This window comes from Acanthochromis polyacanthus, chromosome 17 (assembly GCF_021347895.1).
Source record: "Acanthochromis polyacanthus isolate Apoly-LR-REF ecotype Palm Island chromosome 17, KAUST_Apoly_ChrSc, whole genome shotgun sequence".
NCBI classification, from domain to species: domain Eukaryota; kingdom Metazoa; phylum Chordata; class Actinopteri; family Pomacentridae; genus Acanthochromis; species Acanthochromis polyacanthus.
In genome coordinates, this window is record NC_067129.1 from 25,716,704 (window position 1) to 25,743,945 (window position 27,242).

Consider the following 27,242-nt stretch of genomic DNA (forward strand, 5'->3'; position numbering starts at 1 on the left):
TTTCAACAATATGCTTACAGTTGCTTCATACTGTTTCTTCAGCATTTAGTTTTGTATCTCTACTGTTTATGATCAATTACCAACTGAGCTTTCACGGCTTTATGTCTTTGTGTTTGCCACATTGTTTCAGATGATTCACAGGCAGTCTATTTTCAGCCTGTAATGGCCCGCTGTTTAGTGGGATCGTGATGGTAGATCTTTTTGCGTGCGCGGTCGCCGGACTATCATCACCACTTGGAGCAGAATTGCTACTAAGCAGTGTCAACAACAAAAAAAGCTCCAAGCAGCAATGCCAAGGAAGCACCACAAGAATTTGGTTTAGAAACTGTAAAAGCAGATTGAAGACTACAAAGAGATAAAAGACAAGTTCAGGAAAATCTACACTTTTCAGCTGTTTTCAATCCGCGTTCAGAGAAGATGTACATAGGGGACAAGGGCATGTTGAACTGAATGTTAATGTCAGCATGCAAAAAGGGCAAAAGTTTAGTTGCTTTTGCTTCAAAGGTAGAATTTCTAAGTTCCTGTAAGAAAATGAAGCTGGAAAGTGCATGCTGAGCCCGGCAGCACTGAAGCTGCCTTCTTTGCGTCTTTTGATTGACGTTAAATTTACCAAGTCACCATCAACATGCTGCCTCAGCCTCTTTCTGTATGTGTGAATCATCGTAGTGTGGAGAATCAACGGCCATGAAGAAGGTTGAGATGAAGTCTTTTAGCATGAATGAGTTAAAAGATACAACAACAAGAAACAGGTGAAAATTCTCTGTGGAAGTGACTGCTTCCTGCAGTTGAATACAACAGTGCAGCAATAACGGCTGTCTTCATGGCGTTCTAAAATTCTGATGATTTTTTAACACATTTAGTTCATCTTTAGACTCATGTTGGAGGACACACAGTAAGTTGTGATGCTGTTCAAGTGTACTGCATCCTACAAAGAGTTGCTTTTATTATCATACTACTAACATTAACCGTCATCCTGCCTAAATTAGAAATTAAATTATTGTAAATTGAAAAAAACCCCTGATGATTAGGATTTCAGTCGAGTTACAGTTAATTTACATATTGTTTAAAATAAAAATCTGAACTTTTACATTATACAAATTGCAGCATTTATTATAAGCACAATTCACATTAAAACATATTTACCATCCTTTGATTCTGGTATTATTTAGTTGGGTGAAATCAACTGGGATTATTGCAAGGGTGTCCTAATCAACCTCTGACTGCATGTCAGTAATATGCATGACTCTCTATTTACATTCTTATCTTGTATATATAAAAATACATATTCAGTAGGAAAAAGGAAATACAGAAAAACTACTGTCTTTATTTAGTATAACATTTCACACAATGAGCACTAGCTTCCAGGAAACATCACATTTAGAGGAGAAAGTGATCCTGATGACTGCAGACAGACACAGTCTGACAGGATATTTTCTGTCAGAAAGTATCTTAGTATTCATTCTGTTTTCTGTCTATTTCCCTGCTTCTTGCTCTGCTGTCTTTTCAGAACAAACACTTGTCTCAGTTGTCCACGGTTGCATCATCTGATCTTCCCTGTCCTTTTGCTCACCTGCATTCACTTTAACCATTAGTGTTCTCAGATGCACACGGCCATTCTACCATTAATGAGCGGTCCAACTATTTAATGGCCCCATCTCAGTGCCCCCCCCCCCTACAGAATAACATATCTGGGGTCCATTCCCATTATGTCTGCATGGGCATACAGCTGTCCCACTGTCAAATTGTTAGCATGAGGGCTGTCTTACAGACATTTTCAGCCCTTTATGCATACTTTCTGTTAGTCCACTTTGCCTGAGCGCATTTTTACCATTTCAAGCCCTTGCAGCCTTTCACACTCAGTCCTTCACCATAGGACAGTAAAGTTGGTGAGGGTGTAGCGATAAGGCCTCAGGGTGGATGTTTGTGCTATAGTGCTGGTTTGTTCTTGCCTGATTTGACCTCTGCTTGCTCACCTGAAATTAGATTTTTGTTGATCCCATTGTTCTTGTTTGCCTGCATTGGGAGTGTGCTTGTTTCAAAGAAACTCAAGTGGACTTCTGCCTTTCTGACTCATGCATTTTAGGGTATTTTCAGAGGTGTGACAATGTTTGACATTACCGGTGGTATTTTTCAAACAATCCAGCTATAAAGATAATAATCACCATAAAATGATAAATTGTCCCATAAAGAATAACAGGTCATCTATCCACGGAGCCAGGCCTCATTATCCCGGTGTCACACTCTTTATATTTATGAGACTGAATGAGTCATGCATTTCATTAGAAACAGATATAAATAGAGATGAACTTGGAAATAAAAGAAAACAGTGAAAGAAATCAAAGAGATGTGCTTTAATGCATCATGACATATTTGGGTTTTCTGTTTACAGTCAGGAGCAATAAGGCACTAAACCCCTTCAAATTTCAAACTACCTTCAAGTGATGATTGTAAAACAATAATTTGTTGGGATCATGCAGGAAAAAAGTTTGCAGGTTCACTTGGTGAATTTGAGTTACATAAGATGAAATTCAGAATCTGCTGCAAATCCTTCTGAAATGCCCCAGAGTGTCTTAAATGCGTAATGATAGGACTCAGTTGTAAGTGGTCATTAACATTTCAATACATGTCATGTCTTTCATCTCTCATGGCGACATTGCCGTAGTGCTGTTACATAACCACCATCTACTCTTGTCTCATTTGATTGGCACACTCAGGAATATGTCTGAAGGCTGGAGTTAAAGTGGAGGGCAAGGGACTGCGGGTGCTGAGGATCATCTTCGGCTCCTCATCAGCAGTCAGTGATCTGTGAGCCATTTGTCAGAGGGGAAGAGGCCCTTAATTTCAGCTTATTCATAGACAGGCTAAATGTATTTCCTGCTTAAGTAAATGGCTGCAATCTTGTCTCCCAGCAAAGGAGTCTATAGGGGATTTGAGTCAAAGGACACCCTCTTGAGACCATCAGCATCTCTGAGCTGTCACTCCCTTCCACAGCTCAGGGCTCAGAGCCATGGCAGGGAAAAGGCTTACTCACTGGAGACACAACACTACAGGACTCCATAACGCTGCTCTGCAGACATGCCATGTGCTGCATAAATTTAGCTAACATAGCTTTTAATGCCACATAGCCCTGCCAGTTGAGACCTAAGATTGTCATTCTCTTAGATTTTTATTACAAATGTCCGTCAAGTCTGTATAATGAGGTCTGCGCACCCTCACATACACTTGCACATGTCCATGAGCGGAGCCTTTTACTGTAATATGCTGTCTACACTCAGCAGGATACCCCATCCCCCACACTGACGCCCCCAAGAATAATGTTATTGCTTAATGCATGCAACACCTCCTACCACCCAGGAGCTTTTAGAGATATCAAATCTAAATCCACTTGTCAACGGGCAGGGAAACAACAGAGTCTTATCTTCTGAAGTATTGTAATTGAGACAACTGTGAGGCATGGGCCTTCATTAGTTGATTGGCTAAGAGCCAGTGAGGGCGAGTATGAAGGCAGGAAAGGAGACATAAAAAATGTCTACAAAGGCAAAGCGAGTGTCTGTTTAACGAGCGTGTCATTTCATTTCTCTTGCCTTAACACCGAGCATATCCGTATCATAACAGAATAATTAACTCGTCAGTGTATGGAAAGCAGGTTAATAGCAAAACACTGCGGCTCTCTTGCTGCAGTTGTTGGACAGTTTCCATCAGAGACAGAACTTCGTCGTACCTCTTTACTGATGAAGGAGCTCAGCAGAGTAACAATGGACCAAAAGAAAATGCCACAGCTCAGGATGACCTTTCTGTTGAAGCGGTCGCCCAGGTAACCAAAGATGGGAGCTGCCACCATGAAGCTACAGATGAAGACTGTGGAGGAAAAAAGAGAAAATGTTACTTTGGATACCCTGACAGAAAAACTGGTGCTGCTGATAAATATTTATCTGCAATGAGCGTTTACGCTAAAATGTGTTGATTTTCTGCGCTTTGCTTTAAAACTATAACTGGACTGAACAAAGTATTTCAGCTCCCTGCTTCTCTTATTAAGTCAAGACGTGTCCAGATCAACTGTGTGATACAAGTCAGCCAGAGACACAGTGAAGGACTGCCAGAGGACGCCTCGAGTCCAACCAATTAGGATTCCATTATACCTCACCTATACACTTACTACAAGAAACCCAGCAAAAGAATATTAAATACAGCTGATAGAGCACTGGTAAATGTCATTGAGAAGAGCTGTATAAGATTCAATTTGTGAGGAGACACAGGAGGAGTAACAGTACTCAAAAGCACTGAAAGCTACAGTTTGGATTACAGCCCGATACAGTGATCTTACAAGAGTGAGAGGGAGAGAGAGAAGATTGTGGAGATAGGAGAATCCATGGCAAGATTTAACCTGCAAGAGGGTTTGAAGGGCACATTGTCTTTTTAAAATGGCCACAATGACACCATTTGTTAGAGCAAAAAGCTGTAAAAAAAAAAAAAAAAGTAAAGGAAAAAAATGTTTAAGACCTAATCTTGAACATTCCATTCCACTAATCTTTCCTTTTTTTCTTACCATTTATCATGAATATACAAACTTTGCCATATAGCACAAAAGACATTTCTGCATTCACTCTCCTCCTGGTCATAGTTGTGCTGTTTCCACAAAGGCACAAGACTTTGTATTACTATGACAAATGAGCCACAGTGGGGAAAAAACGTGACATGAGCAAAAAACACCCAGAAACTGCTTAGAGTTCAGAGGGTTAATGTGTCACTGCTGGAAGTACTATTAAACTAACCAGATGCCAGATAATTAATAACACTACATCACACAGCAGCCCTGATTTTTCCCACTTAGTGAGAGGACCTTGGTGGCTCTGTGGCCATAAATAATTCCTGCAACTTAATTCCCTACAAGTGAACTTCTCCGTGAAAGAAACACAAGTGCTTTAAAATGTGTTCACCTAATCGCCCTGCTGCTCAGTGGCCAGCTAGGCCTCACTCTCTGGACTTTTAGTCAATATTTATGAAGATGTCCTACCTAAAACAGAGATGAATCCTTAATGCGCTCAAACTCAGTTTTGTGTATTTGCAGAGCAGAAAGGGCAGAGATGCTGCTCTGTGACAGCAGTGAGGCAAGCCAGAGTGTTTTGACACATCATCAGCATAAACATACAGATGAGGAGAGGAGGGTGAGGATGGAGAGGAGGGAGAGTTATATAAGATACAGGCATCACAGTCCCACAGCTGCTGGATAAGGGATGGTAATCAGATTAGAGCACAACTGTAGTTCTGGACCTGTGATATTTTGGTGTGATAAAAGGAAAAAAAGAGAGGATGTCCTTTTGAAACCCTGTTTTGAGCAAAGCATTACTTAATATAATGCGAAAGCAATCATCTTATATAACTTCATCCATCCATCCATCCATTCTCTATACACCGCTTTATCCTCACTAGGGTCGCGGAGGGTGCTGGAGCCTATCCCAGCTGACTCGGGCGAAGGCAGGGGACACCCTGGACAGGACGCCAGTCTGTCCTTATATAACTTGCAAGTATTTAAATGAAAAACTCTAGTGACGAACTGAGCTGTAATCAACAACCACAGTCCAGATTTGGCTTGATTTACTGGGTAACAAATAGTCCCAGGTGTAGTTTTATTTTGAATAATGTACATCACAATAGAATAATGCTATGATGCTATATTTCTTGTTTCACTGGAAGAAAAAAAAGCTAAAAAGAGCAAAACTTACAAAAAATTAGCAGCACCATGTAGACAAAAAGATACATTAAATAGCATTTTTTTTTTCAGATTACAAGCACTTTCTGTGAGTGTATATTTTTTTATGAAGAATAGGTTGGTGAAATTGTTTGCTTTTTTTTAAAATGGGAAATGCATGTTTTTGGACTGTGCAATATAATGTTTAAGAAAACACAGAAAAGCCATGGTGCCAGTGTTTCCCACATTCTGTCTTACAATAAATTCCAAAACATGCTGTCAACACCACTGGGCAGTTTGCTGACCTGACAAATAAAACAAAGTATTTTTACACCAGCACAAAAACTAAACAAACAAAAAACAGCCCTAGTAAAATCCAACATGATCTTACAGTGCCATTTTTAGGGAAGAAAAATCGAATTTCAGAAAGTGAAATGTAATCTAAAATCTAATTGAAATCCAATTTGCATTACTATTAATGAAGGTTGGCTTTTCACTGGTGCTGGGATTACTTTGTTCATTGCACATAATGAGTTTATCTCACATCTCTCCCCCTCTCAGTCCCACTTCTCTCCCTCTTGTTGCCTGCATTTGCTTCCTTCTCTCTTTTGGCAACCTCCATCACGAGCATTTATGTGGTTAAGTGCTGCAGGTTTATTGTGTAATGCTTTATAATGCCTGATGGCTGCAGGTCCAGCTCTTAAGGGGCACACACAACACACACACACACACACACACACACACACACACACACACACACACACACACACACACACACACACACACACACAGAAGGGGAGTTCTGCAGTGCACACTGGAGATAAGACGAGGGAGCGGTCGGTCCACAATCATATCCACCAGCTGGTTCATGTGGGTTTTAAATGCCAGGGGCTGCAGGTCATTACTCTCACTGTTTAGCAAGTTGTCAAAAATACACATCCTCACATCATTAGCAGACGTATTTAAAGTAATCAGCATTGCCACACATCACCGAGCCTTATTTCATGTAATTTTATGATTTGTTGATAAGCCCCATCATTTTCTTCAGGCTAATTATCACCTTTTAACAGTATCAGAACATGTGAATGGAGTCTTGACAGTGAGCTCACATTTATTAACCTTTCTGCTTTCTGAGCAGGTCAAATGAGCCCTTTGTTTGTATTGGCATAACAGTCTTTGATACAATTTTGAGCTCCAATGTAAGCAAAGAAAATGATACTAAGGAGAAACAGATAAGACCAGCTCCTTGGTTCCAGATTTGGCAAAAACACACCAAAACAAATATGTAGAATCACATTTTTAGTTTCAAAGAGGAGACGTGCAGAGCAGGTGAGTAGGGATTGTCAGAAAAAAACATTTTCTCAAGAACCTTCTTTGAACTTTCACAGAATAATAAGATGATAAATAATAGTCACACCTGAGTTACAAATAGAAGCTTTTGTTACTTGACAGGAGGCATAATGGGATGTTGTCAGGTTGTTTATTTTAGGCAAAAACAGGTTCCACAGAATCTCTTAGTTTCAATATTGCTGCATTTTCTCTCATCAAATTCTTTCCATTCAGAGTTGGCATTGTGAACCTGTTTTGCTTTCAACATGTGGATCTAGAGATGTTACCTAGTTCTCTGTGACCTCATTTTAACGGAAGACACAAGTTTTTGAAAAGTGGCTTTGTTCAGAGTAACAAAGACACAAATTCCCTGTTTTGTTGAGAACACAAACATATCAATAAAACATGTTCCAGTGAAGATTATGGGACACAATGTACAGCATAATTTAATTTCACAACCGAGACACTTGGTTGCTTTATCCTCATAAAATCTTTTCTTGTGTCATTTTCTTGTATTTAATCCAGTGTTACAGTGTATGTAAAGAATGGCATTAAAGTAATATGCATGATACAAAGCACATGCTGGCACTGAGACCGGATTCTCACTGAAGTGATGTCTGACCTTTCTGGAGACTCATCCCCTATCCGGAAATGTTCTGTCACTACAAAGGCTGTCTGTGAGCCAGTACCACTGTTCTCCTGTCAGTCTCACTGTAAATAATGACATCCGTCACAAACAATGATTTCCTCCTCTGACCACAACTAGTTTGAAAAGACCAGATATGTTTAAATAGAATAATGCTAAAACACTTTGCCTACGATGCTACATTACATGTTATTTGTGGAGGTAAATGCTGAAAGTGTTTTTACTGTGGAACTTGAGATGTTCTTGCTTTGATTAGCAGGAATAGGCCTTAGTGACAAGAAAATAAATGTGTTCAGTCTATTTTGAGACCTTGTAGGGAGGACAAACAAACCACGAATGACAATAAGTCTTCACAGACGCCAGGTCACACCCAAAACTCTCAGTGCAGACACACAGAATAGCAACTCCTAATAGGAAAACCTCAATTATTCATAGCTCATTCTGCCCGTGTTATATCTAATTTTGTGGTCTGACACACCTCCAGTGGCCTAGTTGAAAAGGTAATTGGAAACATTTGATTGACATCCAGTAAACAACTCTTGGATTAGAAATCTTGCCCATTTTTACAAGCCACATTCTTTAGCTATCCACCATTGTCTCTGTGTTTATTCACGCAGTGGAACACCCCATGTTCACGTTTGTGTGATCTACACAGAAAATTAGCAAAATGGGAATCTACAATACATAAAGAGCATTTCTAATAAGAAATAGACAGTGAAGAGTTGATGTGAGGAACAGACGACGATCATAGGGGAGGAAACATTTTCACAACCTCATTTATAGGACAATAATCAGCTTTGACTACTTTCATACAAGCTGCTTTTTCAGTGGCGTGGAATAGCAGTGTCACCTTTCAGTTCTGACCTGTCTGTTTACACCTTCACAGATTAATTGAGATTCCTTTTACAGATATGGAGAACAGATGATAATAAATTCATCCCTGCAGATAAAACAAACCTTTTTATAAGGCTGGAGACATTCTTGAAGGATTAATTCTGATAATGACAGTGTTCTCTATGATCAGTGGCAATGACGCCACCACACAGCCATGTATCTGCAAGGGAAGTGACTCAACCATAGACAAGAAAACAACTTAAACAAGGCCTACAGTGTCAGCTCGGCCTGTGACAGCCTGCCTTTATCATTAGTCTTATGTAACACATTCCTATTATACTATTAACTAAACAAACACAGATTCCTTCCTTTGAAAACCCTTGTTTACCTTCTCTAAGGCGTCGAGTAATTGCAAATTCCACACCAGCGACCTAAGTTGAGAAAACTGTTGTGCAGTTATTACTGGCAAGGACAGTCACAGCTAAATTATTATTATAGTCATAAAGACACTGCACAAAGCAGTGGGGTGAATATGGATTCACTGTAACCTTACTGAGCTGTTTGAACTATTAAGGTCATTTATTACTGCATCTGACTGGAGGGATTCCTTTGAGGATAGTCTAGAAAAAGTGGTTTTGTATTTTAAAGCCTCTATAGAGTAGCAGATGAATAAATTATTATACCTTCTTATCTATGTCATTCTCTTTTTGTGGCAAAGATGTGAATCAAAATAGTCAGTCTCTTGAACTCTGTGCACTTCTGACAGAATACATAACAGCTGTCCAGTGAATAAATTCAATTTCTTTCCACAAAGGCCACAGTGAATATTAAGTGAAGCTTCAGATGTGCCGCAGGTGGGAGTGCCAAACCTGTTCGGATGTTCCTCAAATTCCAAATAAGATGCTGTGCAAGTTTCTCACAGTGTCTGAGAGAACAAATTACCGTAGTTTAGGACATTCCAGTGAGAGGACAATGGCTGTGTGAGAAGTGTAAAGACAGACACAATGACAAGCACACTGGAGACACTGAGGTCAGGTATGTAACATCACTGTATTGTCAGAATGATGTTCAACATGGGTGAATCATACTCTTCTCTATGTTTGATGTGTAGAAGCCACAAGACAAAACCAGAGAAGATCTGTGATCAGTGAGCTAATGGACTGATAGACTGTACACCAAAATGAATTATTCATTGATTAATGACACATTATACACTTAACTGTCTTATTGTAAAGTTGAAAAGCTCCAGTTGCAGCTGTAAATAATACTGTAAATGTCAGTGAGCCCCGACATAAGTTATCATAAATCACATCAACCCCCATCATTATTTACCTTTCACCATTGGTGCCCCTTTATAAACCTGTTAGCATGGTGAATTGGTATCCCAGTCTGTCATCACTGAAGAATCATACAGTTAAATTGTGTAATTATGCCTCTTCTTCACGATTTGGGTGGGAAAGCTGATGGAAATTCAATATCATTTTTCACTATCTGAATATGACTCTGGTGAAAACAACTGAGCAAGCTGCACACATACAAACACACACACCTACACACGCATACACACACACACACACACACACACACACATTTTTCTCCTTTACATGCAACACAGGGAGTCTGGAAACACCGGACGTCCAGTCGTCGCTTTGATTGGCCAGCAGAACAATACCTCCTGGGATGACTCACCCCCTATGATTCAATGCCGCTGTGAATGGTGCATCAGGAGGAGATGCAGACACACATATGTTGAGTGTGTGTGTATGTGCGTGTTTGTTATTGATATTCACTGAGCCTGTACGGATACATTTCCCTATGAAACACTAGATTCCCCTGAAGAGAGCACCTGTGAGGCTCTGCATCCGGCTGCGGGATACCAAATGCTCAGCAGCCCATTTGATCCCTTACTTTTCCACAAAAACACATTGAATCGCTTGTCTGGCTGCATATAATTCTCAGTTCTTTTCAAGGGTAATTGACGCTGATTGAAAAAGTGAAGATGAAGGTGCTGAGAGGCACAAAAATACAGCATAGCTTAATCCCCCTCCAATGCAGATGTGTGCAGAAAGTATTCTGCTGCTTTCAGGCTCTCCCTATAAGCCTCTACCTCTGAGATTCCACTTTTGAAGTAAATGCAATTTGTCATGGATTGAAGTGCTCCTGCTCGGAAACAAAATCAGTTTTAATTTAAAATAGAAATCAAGTGGGACGGCGCTTTTTTTGCAGCAGTGGAAGGATGCATAACTAAAGGAAAGCTATTGAAAATGAATTACAAGTAGAAGCTGAGCACAGGGGAAGACATTTCTATCCAACAGCACGTGCTACTTATTAAATGTAAACCAATAATGTAATGAAATTACATCATTATTATGCTCACTAGTCCTGAAAAAAACATATTTCATCAACTCAAAGCTCCTGCTTTAAAATCCTCTGTCTTGGTAGGTTTGTGATGTGTCCGTTTCCCACAGTAGCTGAAGTCAGTGTTATTGTTGCAGCTGTGAAACCTGACAGTCAGGACAGACAGTCCAACCAACCAAGAGATTGGTTTGAGGAATCTCAGTGTCCATCAGCTGCCAGAGACCGAATTAGAGGAACAGGAGAAGCACATCATATTTGCATGTCTGTGCATGTCTGCAGGCTGGGCGTTGTCATTTAAAGCACAGCCGAGTGTCACTTTGACCTGTTGGCTACGGACGAGGTGTGTTTCTAGGTGTCACTGCTCAACACAGCTCAAACATGCAGCTTCCATAAATACAGCCTCCCTCTTCAGGCTCTGGTGACTCTCCTCCACCTTTGTGCCTCGGCCCTTTCCATCACTGCAACACTCACTGCCACTGCAGCTATGTGATGGTTAGAAAACAAAACGTCATTATGTAGGAGTGTATTTTTAATTTATGTTTTTAATGAGTTTAACCAAAAGTGCTGATTGGCTGCTACGACTCACAAGTCACAAATCACAGATCACAGAGCTAAGATAGCACAGTTTTTGATTATTTTATTTTAATGGGAATCAACGGATACGATAATCAAAAATGCTGAATACGGGGCATGATGATAATCAGCCAGGCTGATAATTGGTCTTACATTTGAATTTGGTGCCAGCACTGTTCTTGTAAGGATGATTTGGTTTGGCCGGTACTAAATGTTATATATGCAAAAAGCTTTAAGATGTTTCAAGAATAAAAAGAATACCTGTGGAATTTTCAATTTTGTGGTTGCATCCATTTTTCATTATAAGGAGCATTATTTTCATTGTGTGACTTTGAAGTGATCCCAAAGCATTTCGAATAGATTACATTTTTTTTAATCAAAAGGATTATTAGAAAACGTGCTGTATTTTGCATTTAGCAAATGACTACATTTCAGAAAAATGTAATCCAACCCAGTCTGTTGGTAAAAGTAGCTCGTAACTCACATTGCTTTTGTATCAGCTAATATCTCTATTTTGAGGTGTTAGCTATCCGCTTTATCCTGGAGAATATGATCTCTATTATCAGACTGATTGAATATTCAGTTTTAAAGTGCTGGGTAGGAGTGGACTGCTGTTGATATTATGCCTGAAATGTTAATCTCACTATTGATGCTTCAAATGGCTCCGTGCACATGTGTAAAGACCAAGTCAGTCCAATAATCTGTGAGATTTTTCTGTTGCTATTTTGGGTGACATGTCCATGTGTCACCATGGTGTCACGGTGACTCACCTCACTGATGATAAAACCCTTTGTCATTTAAATATAATGTGAGAACCACACAACACTGCCCGTAAGGTCACCATTCAAACAGTGTGTGGAAGTCACTAGCTGTTCTGTGGACATGCAACAGGTAACCCAACCCTGCATACCACGGATATCATCACAAATACAACACAAAGAATGTGAGGCACTTCAACCGATGTAACCTTTCTGAGAAACGACAACCAGTACCATACAGTCTACCACAGAAAGGATTGCCTCTGGTACTGGCAAAAAAGATACATGGACCAAGTTGCGTACAAGCGATCAATAGAAGCTAAATCCATGAATCTGCCAACAATATTGTGTTTTTGGCATGAGATGAAGGCTGACACATATTTGACAACACCTCCCACTATATCGGTGGCAAACCAGATTCAGCTTTAGCCTCTTCAAAGAGGGTGAAGCTTTGATTATACAAATACTTCAATTCAAATTGTGTATCAGAATCATTTTGAGCCTTCCAATTCTGCCTAACCCAAATTACTTTACTGTACAACTACACTGCATTGTCATTTCAGTTTTGAAGGAACTTAATGTCTTAGCACTGGAGGCCATGCAACTAAAGTTCCATTTTAATTTATTGTTTTGTTGCTAGGTTTAAAAATACCATTACCTGAGTTAAAATACAACCCTTTCACAATTTAAAGCTTAAAGCTTCTCCCTCTTATCGGTTGTCAGGGTGAGTTGAGTTCTACTCCATCTACAATATGATTCACTGGCAGAAAAGGAGCAACAGTAAAGCAATAAAACAAATTATAAACATATGCAGATTACAAAAGTATCTGTGATACGTTACAAACAAATGTAATCTGGGCAAATGTGGTCCTATAAGTAGAATTGAGAATGCAATTTAGTTGTATGGGAACATAATTTTAACGAGACAGGGTTGTATTTTCATATACAGACTGAAACGTACCGGAAGCTTCTGGACATGTGAAACAATTTCATGTACTTCTGAGTAAGAACTAAGCTAGAACAATCATCACTCCAAAGAATGAAGAGACAGTGAAAGACAGAAAATCCCTGAAAAGAAAATTATTACTATGTAATGGAATTCACAAAATTCCAAATGCCTGGTAGAATCTCTCTGCAAATTTAAATCATTCCGTGTTAAATTTGAGAATTAACTAGCAAAATTCAGATGTGCAATTTCGATAATACCAAGATTAAAGCTACATGATCAGTTTATGACTGGCTGCTGACACTTACCAGCATGTATTTGCTGAACAGAACACAGCCTGGAAGTTTGCGCTGTCTCTGGTGTATTATATTTCACACAACACTAAATCTAAGGCTGTGTACTGGAGTTCTGGGTCTCATAAAAGGCTGCTGTGTCTCCATGTGGAGCAGAGTAATATTACTTTGCTGCTTGCTTGGATATTCAGTTGAAGGAAGAATGATAGACAATCAATATTCACGACAACAAAGGTTGGGATAAGATATTCCATAGATTTTATTGTCTTCATCTAGTGCTGCATAATGAAAAAAGTCTCAAAACACTGGAAGAGTTCACTGTAGTAGTGGAATAAGTAAACTAAAAGCACTATCTTCCTTCCAGTCAATCAGCAGCTAATCGATGGTGTCTAGCACACTGTGGCCTCACTGTGTTGTGTTTTCTGTCAGGTGTGTAGTACCGGTGGGAGTAACTGCTTTGTTTCTTCCTGTAGTGATTAATGGGGCTGCCTGTGGAGGGTGTGACACATAACTTCGACTTGAGTAGGACACAAGAGCCGACCAGTGTGTCTGACTGAAACTCAGACATTCCCATTCATCATGTCTCTGCTTCTTGGATTCCCCTTCACGTGGAGCCTCAAACATTTCTGCATTCCACACATTTCTGATCGCCGCTAATTCTCTAAGAAAAACCCTCAGTTCACATTTCACCAGTGTTGGATTACCACTGCATTGGCTGCTGTTTCATAAATGCCACATGCAGCCTGGGAAATACCCATGCAGCACTACTTCTGTCAAACAGCAGCTAATTCCTGCAGAAGCTGCCATCAAGCACTACTTACTGTAATACCAAATTAAACCCTTTCCATTTTATTCAGTCTTACACCTACTCCCAGAGCTGATAGCTCATCACTGCAGCTGCAGCAAATCTTTCTCCTACCTGCTCAAAGTGAGAGCTGCAGCTGGGGAGAATTACACGCTGCTACAAATACCAGCCTGATTGGCAACAGTGGACTGCAGCATCATTTTTTGCACATTGCCAGCACATATTACACACATATGGTAAGTGTAAAGAAGGTGCTTGATTTTTTTTCCCCTGAAAATCAAAAAAGTAGCAAGATGTGTATTCTGTTAAGTTCCAGGCTCCTTTGCAAGCTGCAGCATTAAGAAAAAACATTATTTTTTTCCAGGGATATTTTCCTGTGGCTGGGCACCGGCTCAGATCTAGTGGCAGAGCGCTTGAGTGCGCTGAGTTTTTCTTTCCTCCCATTTCCTGCAGTGACTACAGGAGTTGCCGACTTAATGACAAGCTCCGAATGAAATGACAGAGGTCCGTGTTTGTCTGTGTTTGTGCTCTTGCATGCTATCCTTATTATTGGCACTAATGAAATATGAAAATTGGGGCTGATGCACACATGACTGCACATATGAGTGACACACACACACCCACACACACACTCATTCTCACACTCTGTTCACGATGATTGAAACAAGCATGCAGCAACCCTGTCTTTGACCTTGAAAGGCTGAGGTATGCATGAATTGAGCATGTGTTTGAGTAGGAGGGCTGTGTGGTCTTTATCGATCTGTTGATGTCACTGGAAGATAGAGTAGTGGAGCAGCCTTCCATACTCTCAGAAAAATAATGGGTCTTCAATGGTTCCTCAGAAGGCACCATCAGCAATGAAAGATCCTTGATATTTAGGGGATGGTCCTCCATATACTTAGGAGGTTCTTCACTTTTAAGCCTCTGGTTTGGTGGCAGGTAACTGCACAAAATTAGAGCTGCAACTACAGTCTGTTTTCACTATCTGCATATATTTTTCAATTCATCAATTTATCATCAGAAAACAGAAAGAAATCTTTTCCCAAATCTCTAACTGATATCTTGTGATATGTTGTTCTATCTGACCAACATTCCAGAACTCAAATTATTATTAAGTCTATTTGAATGGAAGGGATCAGAAACGCTGCAAATCCTTACATTTAAATTTGAACAATTACTCAAGCAGTTATCAAGTCATATTATCAAAACAGAACCCAGTGGCCTCACACAAAAAAATGTTTGTGGGGGTTCTTTAAAGTACCACTTGTTCAAACTTTTTTTTGAGGAACTAAAACAGGTTCTTCTGTGGCATCACTGTGAAGAACCATTTTTGGTTCCAGTTCGCACCTTTATTGTTCTGAGTGTATGCATGAATTGTGCTCGTGTGTTTGACTAGGAGGGATGTGGAGCATGTTTTTGATTGATCTATTGATGTTTCTGGGAGCTGAAGCAGTGGAGCAGTCTTCTGTAGCATCAAGCAATCCATCAGATTTCTTTTCAGAGAAGCAAACAAAAGAATCTGCAAGTCTTGTTACCATAAGTACTTAATCAACATCAAAATTATTTAAAAACTGCCTATTTTTAAATCTGTGTGACTTGTCCACCCCTCTTTCATTTGTGCAGTCACTGTTGTGCTTAAAAATAGGGTCTGATACAGATCTAATAGGACATTTACATGAAAAGGGGTTGACAGCATGCTTGTTTAACAGCCCTGAAAATCCTGATTGGATTTGCTGTCACTCGTCTGTAGTACTATTGGTTCATCAACAGGAAGTGAAAAGGAAGGAGAGGGTGCCAATCATCACCCAACAGCTGACCTCCTTCGAGATATGGCCTATAAAAACAGCCTGAGATGGAGGCACATACACACACACACACACACACACACACACACACACACAGTGATGCCGATGCATCATCAGGTCATTGCTCTATTCTCGTCGCAGCAGGAGAGAGACCACTGAACAACATGGCGATGCAATTACTTGACTTTGGGAATCAATAGTGGAGAAGATTAAGCCCTGCTACCATTCGTGACCCGAGGGAGGAAGTCACAGGTGGCTCTTTCTTCTCCCTCCATTTCTCTTCATGTCTTCCTCTTCTCTGACTTCTATGAGGTGCTAGTGGGAGTGACAACAAGCCAACAACAGCTGCCAAACTGCTGAGAGAGAGAGAGAGTGACAGAGAAAGAGAAAGAGCGAGAGAGAGAGAGAGAGAGAGAGAGAGAGAGAGAGAGAGAGAGAGAGAGAGAGAGGAAGTACGAAGGGATACCAATGAGGGCAAGAGACAAAATAGGAGCAGCTGTGACTGGTCAAAACAGCTGATCAAGCACTGATAGCTCAACTTCCCACTGTGTAAAAGCAAATCAGAGAGGTATCCAATTGAACATTAGAGATATTTGATTGACACATGGCCACACTTCAGATGCAGTAATGGAAGACTGTCAGACAGCCTCAACTATAGTACAGCTTGAGAGAAACTCTGAAAAAACATGACAGTGACTTCAGCACAGTGCTGAGCTCCTGCGGTTTAGGTTTAAAGCTGCAGTATTAGTCCGATCTGTTAGTGGAGCTCAAGTTATACTGTAAAAAGTAATTTAAGATTTCTATTCCCACCACTTAACTGAATGCAGGGCTGCAAGATTAAAGATAATTACGGATTTTAATTCGTTTTTAGTTTACAGATTTAAAATAACAGTATATTGATGGTTGGGTTGATATAATAACTTTGGTTCTTCTATCCATTTAACACTGTGTAATTTAAAGTCAAATTTCTGCATTAGTTTATATAAATCTGAATTCAAGCTGAGATAACCTAACAAAATTAGCTTGATATCTGGACTTTTCTTCACTTTGAGTTTAGGTTTTCAAGTCCCCTCATCTATTTTAACATGTCAGGATCATTTCAGTCAGACTGGTGATAAAAAAAACCTGATTCCACTAACTCAGTGTAGTTTGTTGGCTAAAAAGAATTTCGTTAGAAAATGATCATAACTCGGAGAGATTGAAATGTATTATTCTTTTTTTGTTGTTGGGCCCAAACATGATTTTTTTAGAGTGCCAAATCTCCCACAGCACCTGTGTCCTCATTCCTTACAGCTCACAGACTGGCTGAGTAGCAGACTGACACCATGTTAAGACCGGGGCAATGTCAGTTGGTGTGTGTTCATGTGCTGGGGTCGTGTTTCAGACAAGGTGGGCAGCCACACACAGAACAGGGCGCAGACAGTCTGCGAGCTGTTTTGAGCGCCGGCTCCTTATTAAGCCACCGCCCCGCTGTAGATCCAGCCTCACTGACCTCAATAACTCTGCCTCCATGCTCAACCAGTGGAGGATAATAATTGTGCCAGCCTCCATTATGAGAGATAATTCAACCCATTTAGACTTTCTTTCCTGATTTGCCTCAAAGCACTTGAATACAATAACTATAGTATGTTAGAGGGAGGTGATAGCGTTCACTCAGATTTCTCAGTCTGGTTAACAAAAGAGCTCAGAACTCCCCCCTAACCAAAGGTAACAGCATCCAGGTGAACCCCCTCTCCCCTTCCTCTCTTCCATTAACCTTCCGTGCCCTCCGTACCCTCGGGACTGGTCCTGTTCACAGTTGTGTGTGAGTGTCAGTCACTTCAGATAGTCACTGCCTGAAGGCCATTAGCACATAGACCTGTCATTTGTGGGGGAGAGCTAAGTTAAGGCTGTCCTGGTGCTCTGACAGGTCTGCTGAGTTCAAGTGAGAGCATCTCTGCCTGCTGACGGACGGAGCTGGACAGCTCCAGGCTCAACCTGAATTCCTTTGCACTAACCTGACAGACAGCTATGAACACCTCATCCTCTTACACCCAGAGCGGAGATGTCAGCACCTTAGGCAGTAATCACACTAGTGCGCACACACACACACATGCACAATAGAAATGAACACATACCTCGTGTCAATTAGTGTCGTGTGAGCTGCTTTTGAACGCATCAGTGTTGCCAAATAACAAAAATAATTGGTGTTGTGAATGCTGAGCTCACCGCAGGGTATTTTTCCATGTGGTGCCCTTCAGTGTGTAAACACCAGTTTATACAACACACGTACAAAAACATTAATGACAATGCTAATGGGGAGAAATCGTTTTACCTTTTCTTCTCTTAAAATGATTCTAAGTAGCATAATTAAATAATGTTTGTTGTTGTAAACAGATATCTGTGGCTTGAAAATTACAAATTAGGAGCAAAAAATAAGGCAAAAGAAGAACTTCTGTTTTTTTACAGCGCAGGAATCAAAATGCAAACACTGCAGCAGGTCTGAAGGGCTCCTCCAATGCTCAGTCAGGCTTGTGTTACCTAAAAGCAAACAACTTGTCAGGAACGTCTAGGTATGGGAAATTTTTCATTCCAGTAGTTCTGATAAAGAGCCAAAGAAAAGAGCCTAACTATTCCTTTTTTAAGTTCATAAAGTGATTCTGATTCAGTCTTATGCTTGGATCCGGCAGTGTGTGGTCAGTGTTTTTTCAAAGCTTGAGGGTGACCTGGCAGCAAAGAAAAGCCTCAGCACACACAACACCCACCGCCTGTAAAACACCTACGTTGGCATTTTATGTTCCCAGGTGCATGAAAGCTGCCAGGACAGTGAGGAAGGAGAGAAGACAGAACCAGCCTGGCCTGCAGGTGTTCACAGGGGTGAGAACTGTTCTCTCTAGAAATGGAAATTGGGGGTGAGGGACACCGGAAGGGAAATGTGCAAACTGTAAACATGCACAGAGATTCTCCCTTCGAGTATCGAGATTACATCATCCTCCTAAACTCCTCACCAAGGCTCCCTGTCTGCACCCACCTAAACTCCCGCACACCCAGAATTCCTGAAGTCGGTGTGAGAAAGAGGTCGGCTGGGGATCAGGGGCCAAGCGGTGTCTGAACCACGACAGGCCGGGACAGTTGAGGCAAACACACAGCAGACCTGCCTCCAGCCCGGTGCCAGAGACTTGCAAATGCAGACGGTGCACAGGACAGATCAGCTGTGACTGCAATTCACCTAACATACTGCACATTTTGCTGTGAGTCTGTGCCAGTGTGTCTGTACGCATAACTCAAATAATGAGCCAGTGCAAACAGAATTAACACGTTTCATAGTTTCCTGTTTCTTGTTAAGAGTTTTCTACAAATGTGCGGGTCGGAGCAGACATCACCTGCAAAAGTCAGCATGTTTTCATAACTGCAGACACCCTGCTGATTGAAAAAAAACTAGTAATGCCCTTTTCTCACCCTGATGTTTTGCTAGGGCCAGGCTTTTAAAAATGTGCTTGATTCCACACATCAGGACAATCACCAGTCTGTGGAGGTGTGAGAGAGAAACCTTCATGTGGATTTCAGTTCATTCAAACGCCAGAATGTATTTCATTTCTTGACTTCTGTTGCCAGAAAAATGACAAACTCTATGAAAACATACATAAGAACATTTACAGAGACCATATGTAAAGGAGAAAGGCTGGATGACAGAAAATATAGATCTCCATACTGGAGTCAGTTTGGGTGGACATGAGATTTGGAAATGATGAAATGGCTAATTCACTGTTCAGAAATTATAACACTGAGTTCTTTTTCCTGCTGGATATTTTTGTCCTCAACACACCATTCAGCCAACCCAAAGTTAGTCAAAGAACATCAAGTGAAGTAGAGGAAAACACTGGGCTGTATTCTTCCCCCCTCAAACTCAGACTTGCCTGCTTGTTCTAAATGGCACTTTGTGTGCAAGTTTGTTGGTGTTTGAATGAGTCTGAGGGCACACAGAGACAAGACGGGGGCCTGTCCTCCACTCAGAGGGCTTTGCAAGGTATCTCCCTGAAAGGTAAATTCATTGGGGTCTTGAGTGGAGCAGGAAACCCTGCCCTAACCTCCGTAGAGTGTCTGGGTGTATGCAGCTTTCAGGAGCACAACCTGTGTTGCTCTCAGCTGTGTTTTCCTTTCTATTGACCTGGCCTGCTGAGGCAACACTGCTGCCACAACTCCCTCACTTAGGTCACCCTGTGATGCAGTGGTGTTAGGTGAAATATACTTCCACCAATTTATTAAATGTTCTCGGGAGCATCTATACTACTGTGCTATGTTTTTCCAGACATCAAATATGTAAAATGTCAATATATTTACAGAGTTATAAACTGTGCACATGCAAATTACCTCTAAACTTTTAGAGGTTCAGCTTTGTAAAGACAGGGTTATAGTTTCAGTCCATGAAGGTCTGTAAATTTTGCATTGTTCCACTAATATCTACATGAGCATCTCTGTAAACCACAAAATTTGTGCACATTAAAAAAACAACAGGAGTGTATTATATGTGTATATATGTGTAATATGCTGTATATTTAAAACTGTCCAGCATGAATTTATTCCTACTTTGGTTTTGCAGACTTGTAGAAAGGCAGTGGAGCTCATTTTTACATTTTCCTCTGAGAAATCTTGCAATGATTTTGGTTTAAATGCAATGATTACAGCACTTTAATATGTATAAAGGAAAATGCTTACAGATATGAGTGAGTCATTAGTGGGCCGATAATGTAAGTTAACAACATAATACATAGCCTTGGCATTGATAAGTTGTTTTGTCAATAACTCTGACTGTTTGAGTGTGAAAACACAAAAACATTGCAGGCATGTAAGCTGTTAGCTGGGACTTTACAGAGTCTGAGATCAGAAGGCTGACTGGAGCTGCAGCCTCTGCCTATGATTGTTCCGTCCATTTTAAATAAGATCTGACTTACATAATAACTGAACTCATCACGAAGAGAATGTGTTTATGTGTTGAGCTATTTTCACATATGTAATTATGGGAAAAAAGGAGACTTACCTGTTTGTAATAAGCCGATTCCACTGTCAGTTACTTCGTAATGCCGCTGGATGTCAAGCAGAACACCTGTAAACATGAACAGAAAGAAAGCATAAATGTGGTGTCATGACAAATAAACAATCCTAATTGCAGGTACTGAAACACTGAGGTCTATCTGACCTACAGATAAATTAATGCTGACTTTATGACTGTCTTTTGCGGCTTGTGATTACTGTTGGACATGATGGATGGAGAGCACTCAGAGGTTGTCATTCACTTAACATCCCTGAAAAGCAACATAATATCCCTGATAAGTGCTCTCTTGGCTGCCATGCAGTGGAAAAGTTCCATAGATAGCTAAGAAGATTTCCCCACAGGGTGTTATTTATGAACAATTCCTGGTGTTATATTGTGTTAAATTCTCCACTGCTAACCTCTCACTGGCTGGTGTGAACCGCTCTGGAGAAGCACAGCGACTGGAGCTGATTGAGGTTTTACCAGATGACACTGCAGCCGACTGTGTGAGGTCAGTTTATGTGGTGGCTCACATCAGTCATGCAGACGTACAGCAGCACCATAACATCGCACCACTGTGAGAAACCACAAGATCTTTGAAGTTGTCTTAGTCCTATTACTGTAACTCAAGAGCTGCAGTGCTGGAATGAAATAAATCCACATACTGTGCAGCTCACTAATGCCTTTATAGAATGAATGGCATCTGGTGTTTGGTCAATTGTAGGACAGTTAACGCACGAGAACAGTTGGATATCTGCTCATCACAACATTATGACTTGTCTGAGTTCATTGTGACTTGCCTGAGTACGAAGTCTCATAAACTTTTAAACACACCATAAACATCAGAGGATCAAGATGAAGAAGATCAAATGGTGAAAAATTAAAGAATTCCCTTTATGGCTGCTATGTAACTTTAAGCATCAATAAACAAGAAGCAACAAGTTTCATCAAATGAATTGTACTCCTCTGGAGACCACCACCTTTAAAGTTGTATTTTCTAATGAAGAAGAAAAAAGAAAAGGAATAAAACATCTTGTTGCAGTCCAGTGTGTTGTGCTTGGTGGTGCTAGCTGCCTCTGTGTGAAGCTGGCAGCCTGGTCCTGGGGATTGCAACACAGCTCATGAAAATGGAACAGAGGCATGACTAACATTTTAAGGAGCTGCCTGCCTCTGATCTGTCTGTTCTCCTCCTGTGAGCCCTGCAGAACAGAATCACCTGGCATAACCTGACCTCTACACTAATGCACCTGTAACTTTCACAAATGCAAAGGGGTTCTGTCATCTCAGGGATTTTAAAATGGATGATGACAGGAAAGATCATAGCCAATAACTGCGTTCAGAACTGCAGATACTTCTTCTATTCTCGTTGTTGTTGTCTCTTGTCTGTTTGTCAGCGGAAGGATGCAGTGTGGTTTAAGGCGGTACGACACACAGGCAGGTGCAGGTTGGACTGTGACAGGAGCAGAGACGTTCGTCAGATTCCTGTCGGCTGAGTCAAACCACCTGCTCACATTCTCACACTACAGCCAGCATTCTTGTTGAAGTGTTACACCGACAACTATTTGTCTTCTTTCGCTTTCCTAATAACTTGACTTTAAAGTGCTTGCGTGCTAGTTATCAGTCGGTTTCAGTGAAACCCACAGTTCAGCCAGTACGCTACACTATCAACAGCGAGGAGAAGCTCAATTCCTCATAATAACAGTGTTTATTATTAGCACTCACAGCAGCCAGAGAATCATGCAATCATGCAGCAACTGCGTCAAAGAAGGTACAACACTACCCAGATCCAGTCTAAGTTATGGTGAATCACACAAAATTTAACAAAACAGAAGATATACCATATATACCATCATTGTAATCCTTATTATACACAATTTTTCTTTCAAATAATGTCCAATATTATATTTTCATTTGTTTGTTTTTAGTTTTTTTGGGGTTTTTTTGTTTAGGTTTTAGTGTCAGCTTGCAAAAGAACAGACAACAATTTGTCTAATTACAGACTTTGTTGCGGACATTGTTTCTAGTATTCACCTGTTTTTTAAAGGATTATTTACTTCTTTTAAAAAAATTACATTTCAAAACTATTTTTTAACTATTTAACTATTTTGACAGTGTGTGAATCCAATCAGAACATTAACTTCATACACTTCAGGAGTGTAGCGAATTCTCTTGTCTATAGGACAAAACTACTTTAAGCAGGTTGAGGTTTTCTGAGCCTGTTATCCAAGCAGACACAAACAAACAAAGCAAAAGACCATCAGGTTGTCATCTCTACATGCCCTTGGCAGGCAGGTTGGCTGTGCCTCCCCCTTGTCAACCCTGTCAAACAGTGACATAAGTGTTTAACACTGCATTGTACAGCTGTAATGCAATTAGCCTTGAAGATGAAGTATACACACACATATACACACAGCCTGCTGGGAGGGGGATTTTTATACCAGATGGTGGAGCGTCCCTCCTGGACAGAGTCTACATTTGTCTGAGCCACACCCATCTACACTTACCACACAATTACCAGACAATTAATAAAGGTAGAGTTGGCAAAATGCTGTTTAAGAATACGAAAACAGAGCAGAAAATGTTATACAAACTAAAGCTACAGCCACTGTTTGATAAGATCGTGCTGACAACTTAAACAAGACAAAATCTATTAAAAACATGGGAAAATATTGTATGAGAAGTTGATATGATGCACGAGCAGCTGAATTCGTTTCCATTAAAATCAAAGATGGGACTCAGATTAAAGCAACAGTGTGTTATATGAGATTCAAGTGCAATGAGCTGTGTAATGGACTGTGCTAATCTTTAGGGGATTACAGAAAGCCAGCAGTTCTGTGTTTGTGCAGCAGCCTATCACAAGTACCATCTCTGTTCACACTGAGGCCTTTAAATACTCAGCACTCTGCCCTTTAGATTTGTCTTTTGTCATGATTGTTGAGTCTTTCAATGATTCTTAATCATTTCTCTCTTTCACTTCAAGCTGAGATGTATAAATACATGTTTATATGACTGTAACAACCAGGCCTTGAAGATACACAGACATTCAGGGATGCATCTGATGATGAGTTACGACAACACTCACCCAGGCTGGTAGCGCCCAGTTTAGTTGCCATGGCAATGCTGTTCGGGTGCTTGCAGAGATAAAGGTCAAGAGACCACAAAGGAACACAGCTTTCCACATATCCAAACTACATTTTTTCCAAATAAGAAAAAAATCCTCCTCGCAATTTCAGTCAACTGATTCTGATTCAATGTGAACATTTCAGCAGCACATTTCTCACACTGCAATACCTGCTAAGGTCTTCCTAAATTACACATACAATGGCACTATAGCAACTGGGAAAAGAGAGATAGTTCATATACTAGCTACATATCAGGTCACTACTGCCATTGTAACAACATAGCACATGGACCTCATGGATCCATTTACTTTAGCAACATTAATGAGTTTCTCAAGTCTCGGCCTCCAGGGTCTGTGTGCATCTGAGCATGATGCCAAAGCAAGAAACATTGCAGGAATGTGGATCTTCCTGACAGCTCACAATAACCACAGCAACTTCCATCTTCATTCAAAGTAATAGCGCTCACATAGCTATGCACTCTGACAGCTACTTGGCAGACCACTCCCTCCTGAATTTACTGTACACGCCTTGTGGTTCAGCTTCAAAGAATTGAAAGAAGAAAACTGATTGAGCCGAACAAAAGAAGTAGGTTGTCACTGATTTTATTTTCTAGCATAGTCATCCTTTATTGCTAAACTGATCTGTGATGTGTAATGGCCAAGAGCCACTTTTATGCTTGCTTTGACACTTCAAGACTTGCTTCATGAAGTTTTTGTGATGCCAGGTCAAAACGTTGGCTGATTTGTTCACATAGCTCATAGGTTAGACAATCGCTGCTGTTATTTTCATAAGGAGAAAATGGAAGGCCAAGATGAATCCAATATTTTGTGGTAGAGGGAGTAACAGACCACCTGTAAACACCTCATGTTTTCACAACTTTGGACCTACTGGAGACTGCCCTCTAACTTATTTAACATTGACTAAACATTTACTCAGAGTTGGCTCCAAACTAATTGATAGCATGTCAAAGAACTCATTGGGGTGGCTGCATTTTGTTCGAACAAGTGGCCAAAAAGTCGAGTGTAAACTCGGAAAACAACAGTTTGCATATCACATCTCAACAACTGGCATTGCATATCATCTAAAACATTAAGCACAGTAATCTGCTCAGACTATCATTCTCTTTACATCTAATATTCTGCAGAAGTAGCTTTTAGTGTATCTAATTCATTGATTTGGGCTAAGTCAAGCAGAAAGAGTAGCTCACGTCTTAATTTAGAGAAAACATGCAGACTTCGGGTGTTGAGTAGGTGGGACTTCAGTCCTAATACATACTACTGTATTGGCTGCAGTTGCTCACTACAGTTACAACACAGAGTTGATACAGAGTCGTGTGCACTGTGGAGCTGACACTTATTCCACCCGCTCATAAAGTCTGCTTTTATGACTATTTTTTTCAGTGTAGCACGAGAAGAAATGACTCAAATTGGTGAACGTTAACATGCCACAAATGCTGCATTCAGAGCGATGAATAGTGAATGATCATTCTCCAATATGAATAGTACTTTTTCTACAGCTTTTGCTTTTCCCATTATAAGGACACTAGTAGACTGTTGACTTTACTGTACAAGCCAGAATTTCGAAATTGGTGTAGATCAAGCAATTTTTAGGAAACAGAGACAAACAAAACAGACAAAAAACACCACATGTGTATTTGTTGCTGCAACATGACGCAGTGATCCGCAGATGTTTAAATGAATATGCTGTGTTTGCAAGGCCAGCTCTCGCTGTGACGCAGACTGCCAGCATTGCTCCTCTGAGACCATCGTACACTCACAAATACACCATGAGTGAAAATCTACCCATGCATACCACACCCAACACAGCCATACACAGATATACACCGGCAGACCTCCATTAGCTTGCAGAGGACAGATTTCATATCAAATCCCCAACAGAGACCTATGGATCCCCCTTGGTTCTATTTCTGCTCAGAGAAACTAGGCTAAGAGGAAGGAGGGCAAAACTGTGCAGGGTGATGGTGAGACACAGACATAGAGCAGAGGAAAGAAATAGGTGGTGTCTACATCAGGTCGGTCAGGGCTGGGCTGGTTTTGCAAAGCATATGTTTCCATTGTTTAGTATATGTGTGTGTGTGTGTGTGTGTGTGTGTGTGTGTGTGTGTGTGTGTGTTCCCCTTTCCCCTGGTTTCATTGTGTGTGTGTCTAAGAGTGAGCGAGCCAATGGATGGAAGTCATTCATTCTGGCCAGAGTGTGACGGGCAGCGGTGAACCGCTCTGCTGATGTGGCCAGATCCTTCCCGTCCATTCCTGCAAATGGGGTGATCCCTTTTCATGTGTCACCCCCATCAGTATAAATAGTCTGGGAAGGAAGACAGTGGGGGCCCATAATGAGTGAGGAGTGCATCTTTTCTGGTTGTTCTTGTGAATAGTTTTTAGATTGACGTGTGTGAGAGACAGAAGACGAAACAGTGCAGAGCGAAGCAGCAGAGTGGAGAGGCAGGTCGAGCTGCAGAGCGCCTCAGACTGCAGCCGAGGAGAAAGCTAACCACAAATATGCCCGACTGTGGCCGGCGGGCTCCTGACCGACTGCTCTCCTCCCTTGCCATGTGGCCGCAGTGGGCGGGGGAGCAGTTTTTCCATTCCACTTCCTTTGCCTGCCACACAGAAAGGAAACGTACTGCAGATGTCTGGGAAACAGCGTATGGAGCAGGGAGGACTTCAGAGCTGTTCAAGAGGCGGATTCCCCAATAAAATCAGCAAAACACAAGGAGCGTGTGAGTGCATGTGAGAAAAGTTGGATTTCGCCTTCCCTGTTGGTAGCGAGTGGAACACACAAGTTCACACATAACCACTCAGACTGTACACTGTGTTAGAAATATACTAAGATCTAAGGTAGTCATTCTACTAGTCTGAGTCACCGGATGAAGGCTGCAGGTATGAGCCTGCTAGTGGTTTTTTCCTTCCCCATCTATGTGTTTTTAAAATGACCATCTCTACAAATTTTCAAGCTGAAGGTTTGGATCATTCAGTAAGGCAGCTCTGCAACTTATTTTCAGTGAATTTGTCCTGCAATTGGCAACTATTCCAGACATGCAAATGTTTAACTAAAA

At 40.9% G+C, this 27,242-nt stretch overlaps 1 protein-coding gene across 1 annotated transcript in view; it reads right to left on the reverse strand.

Moving 5' to 3' along the window:
• Window positions 1-27,242, reverse strand: part of spns2 (SPNS lysolipid transporter 2, sphingosine-1-phosphate) — a 71,719-nt gene that overhangs the window by 28,911 nt on the left and 15,566 nt on the right. The window contains exons 2-3 of the mRNA XM_022209419.2: window positions 21,054-21,119; window positions 3,722-3,858 (exon numbers count right to left, since the gene is read on the reverse strand). Of these exons, the coding sequence (XP_022065111.1) occupies window positions 3,722-3,858; window positions 21,054-21,119 (203 nt within the window). The remainder of the gene's footprint in view (window positions 1-3,721; window positions 3,859-21,053; window positions 21,120-27,242) is intronic.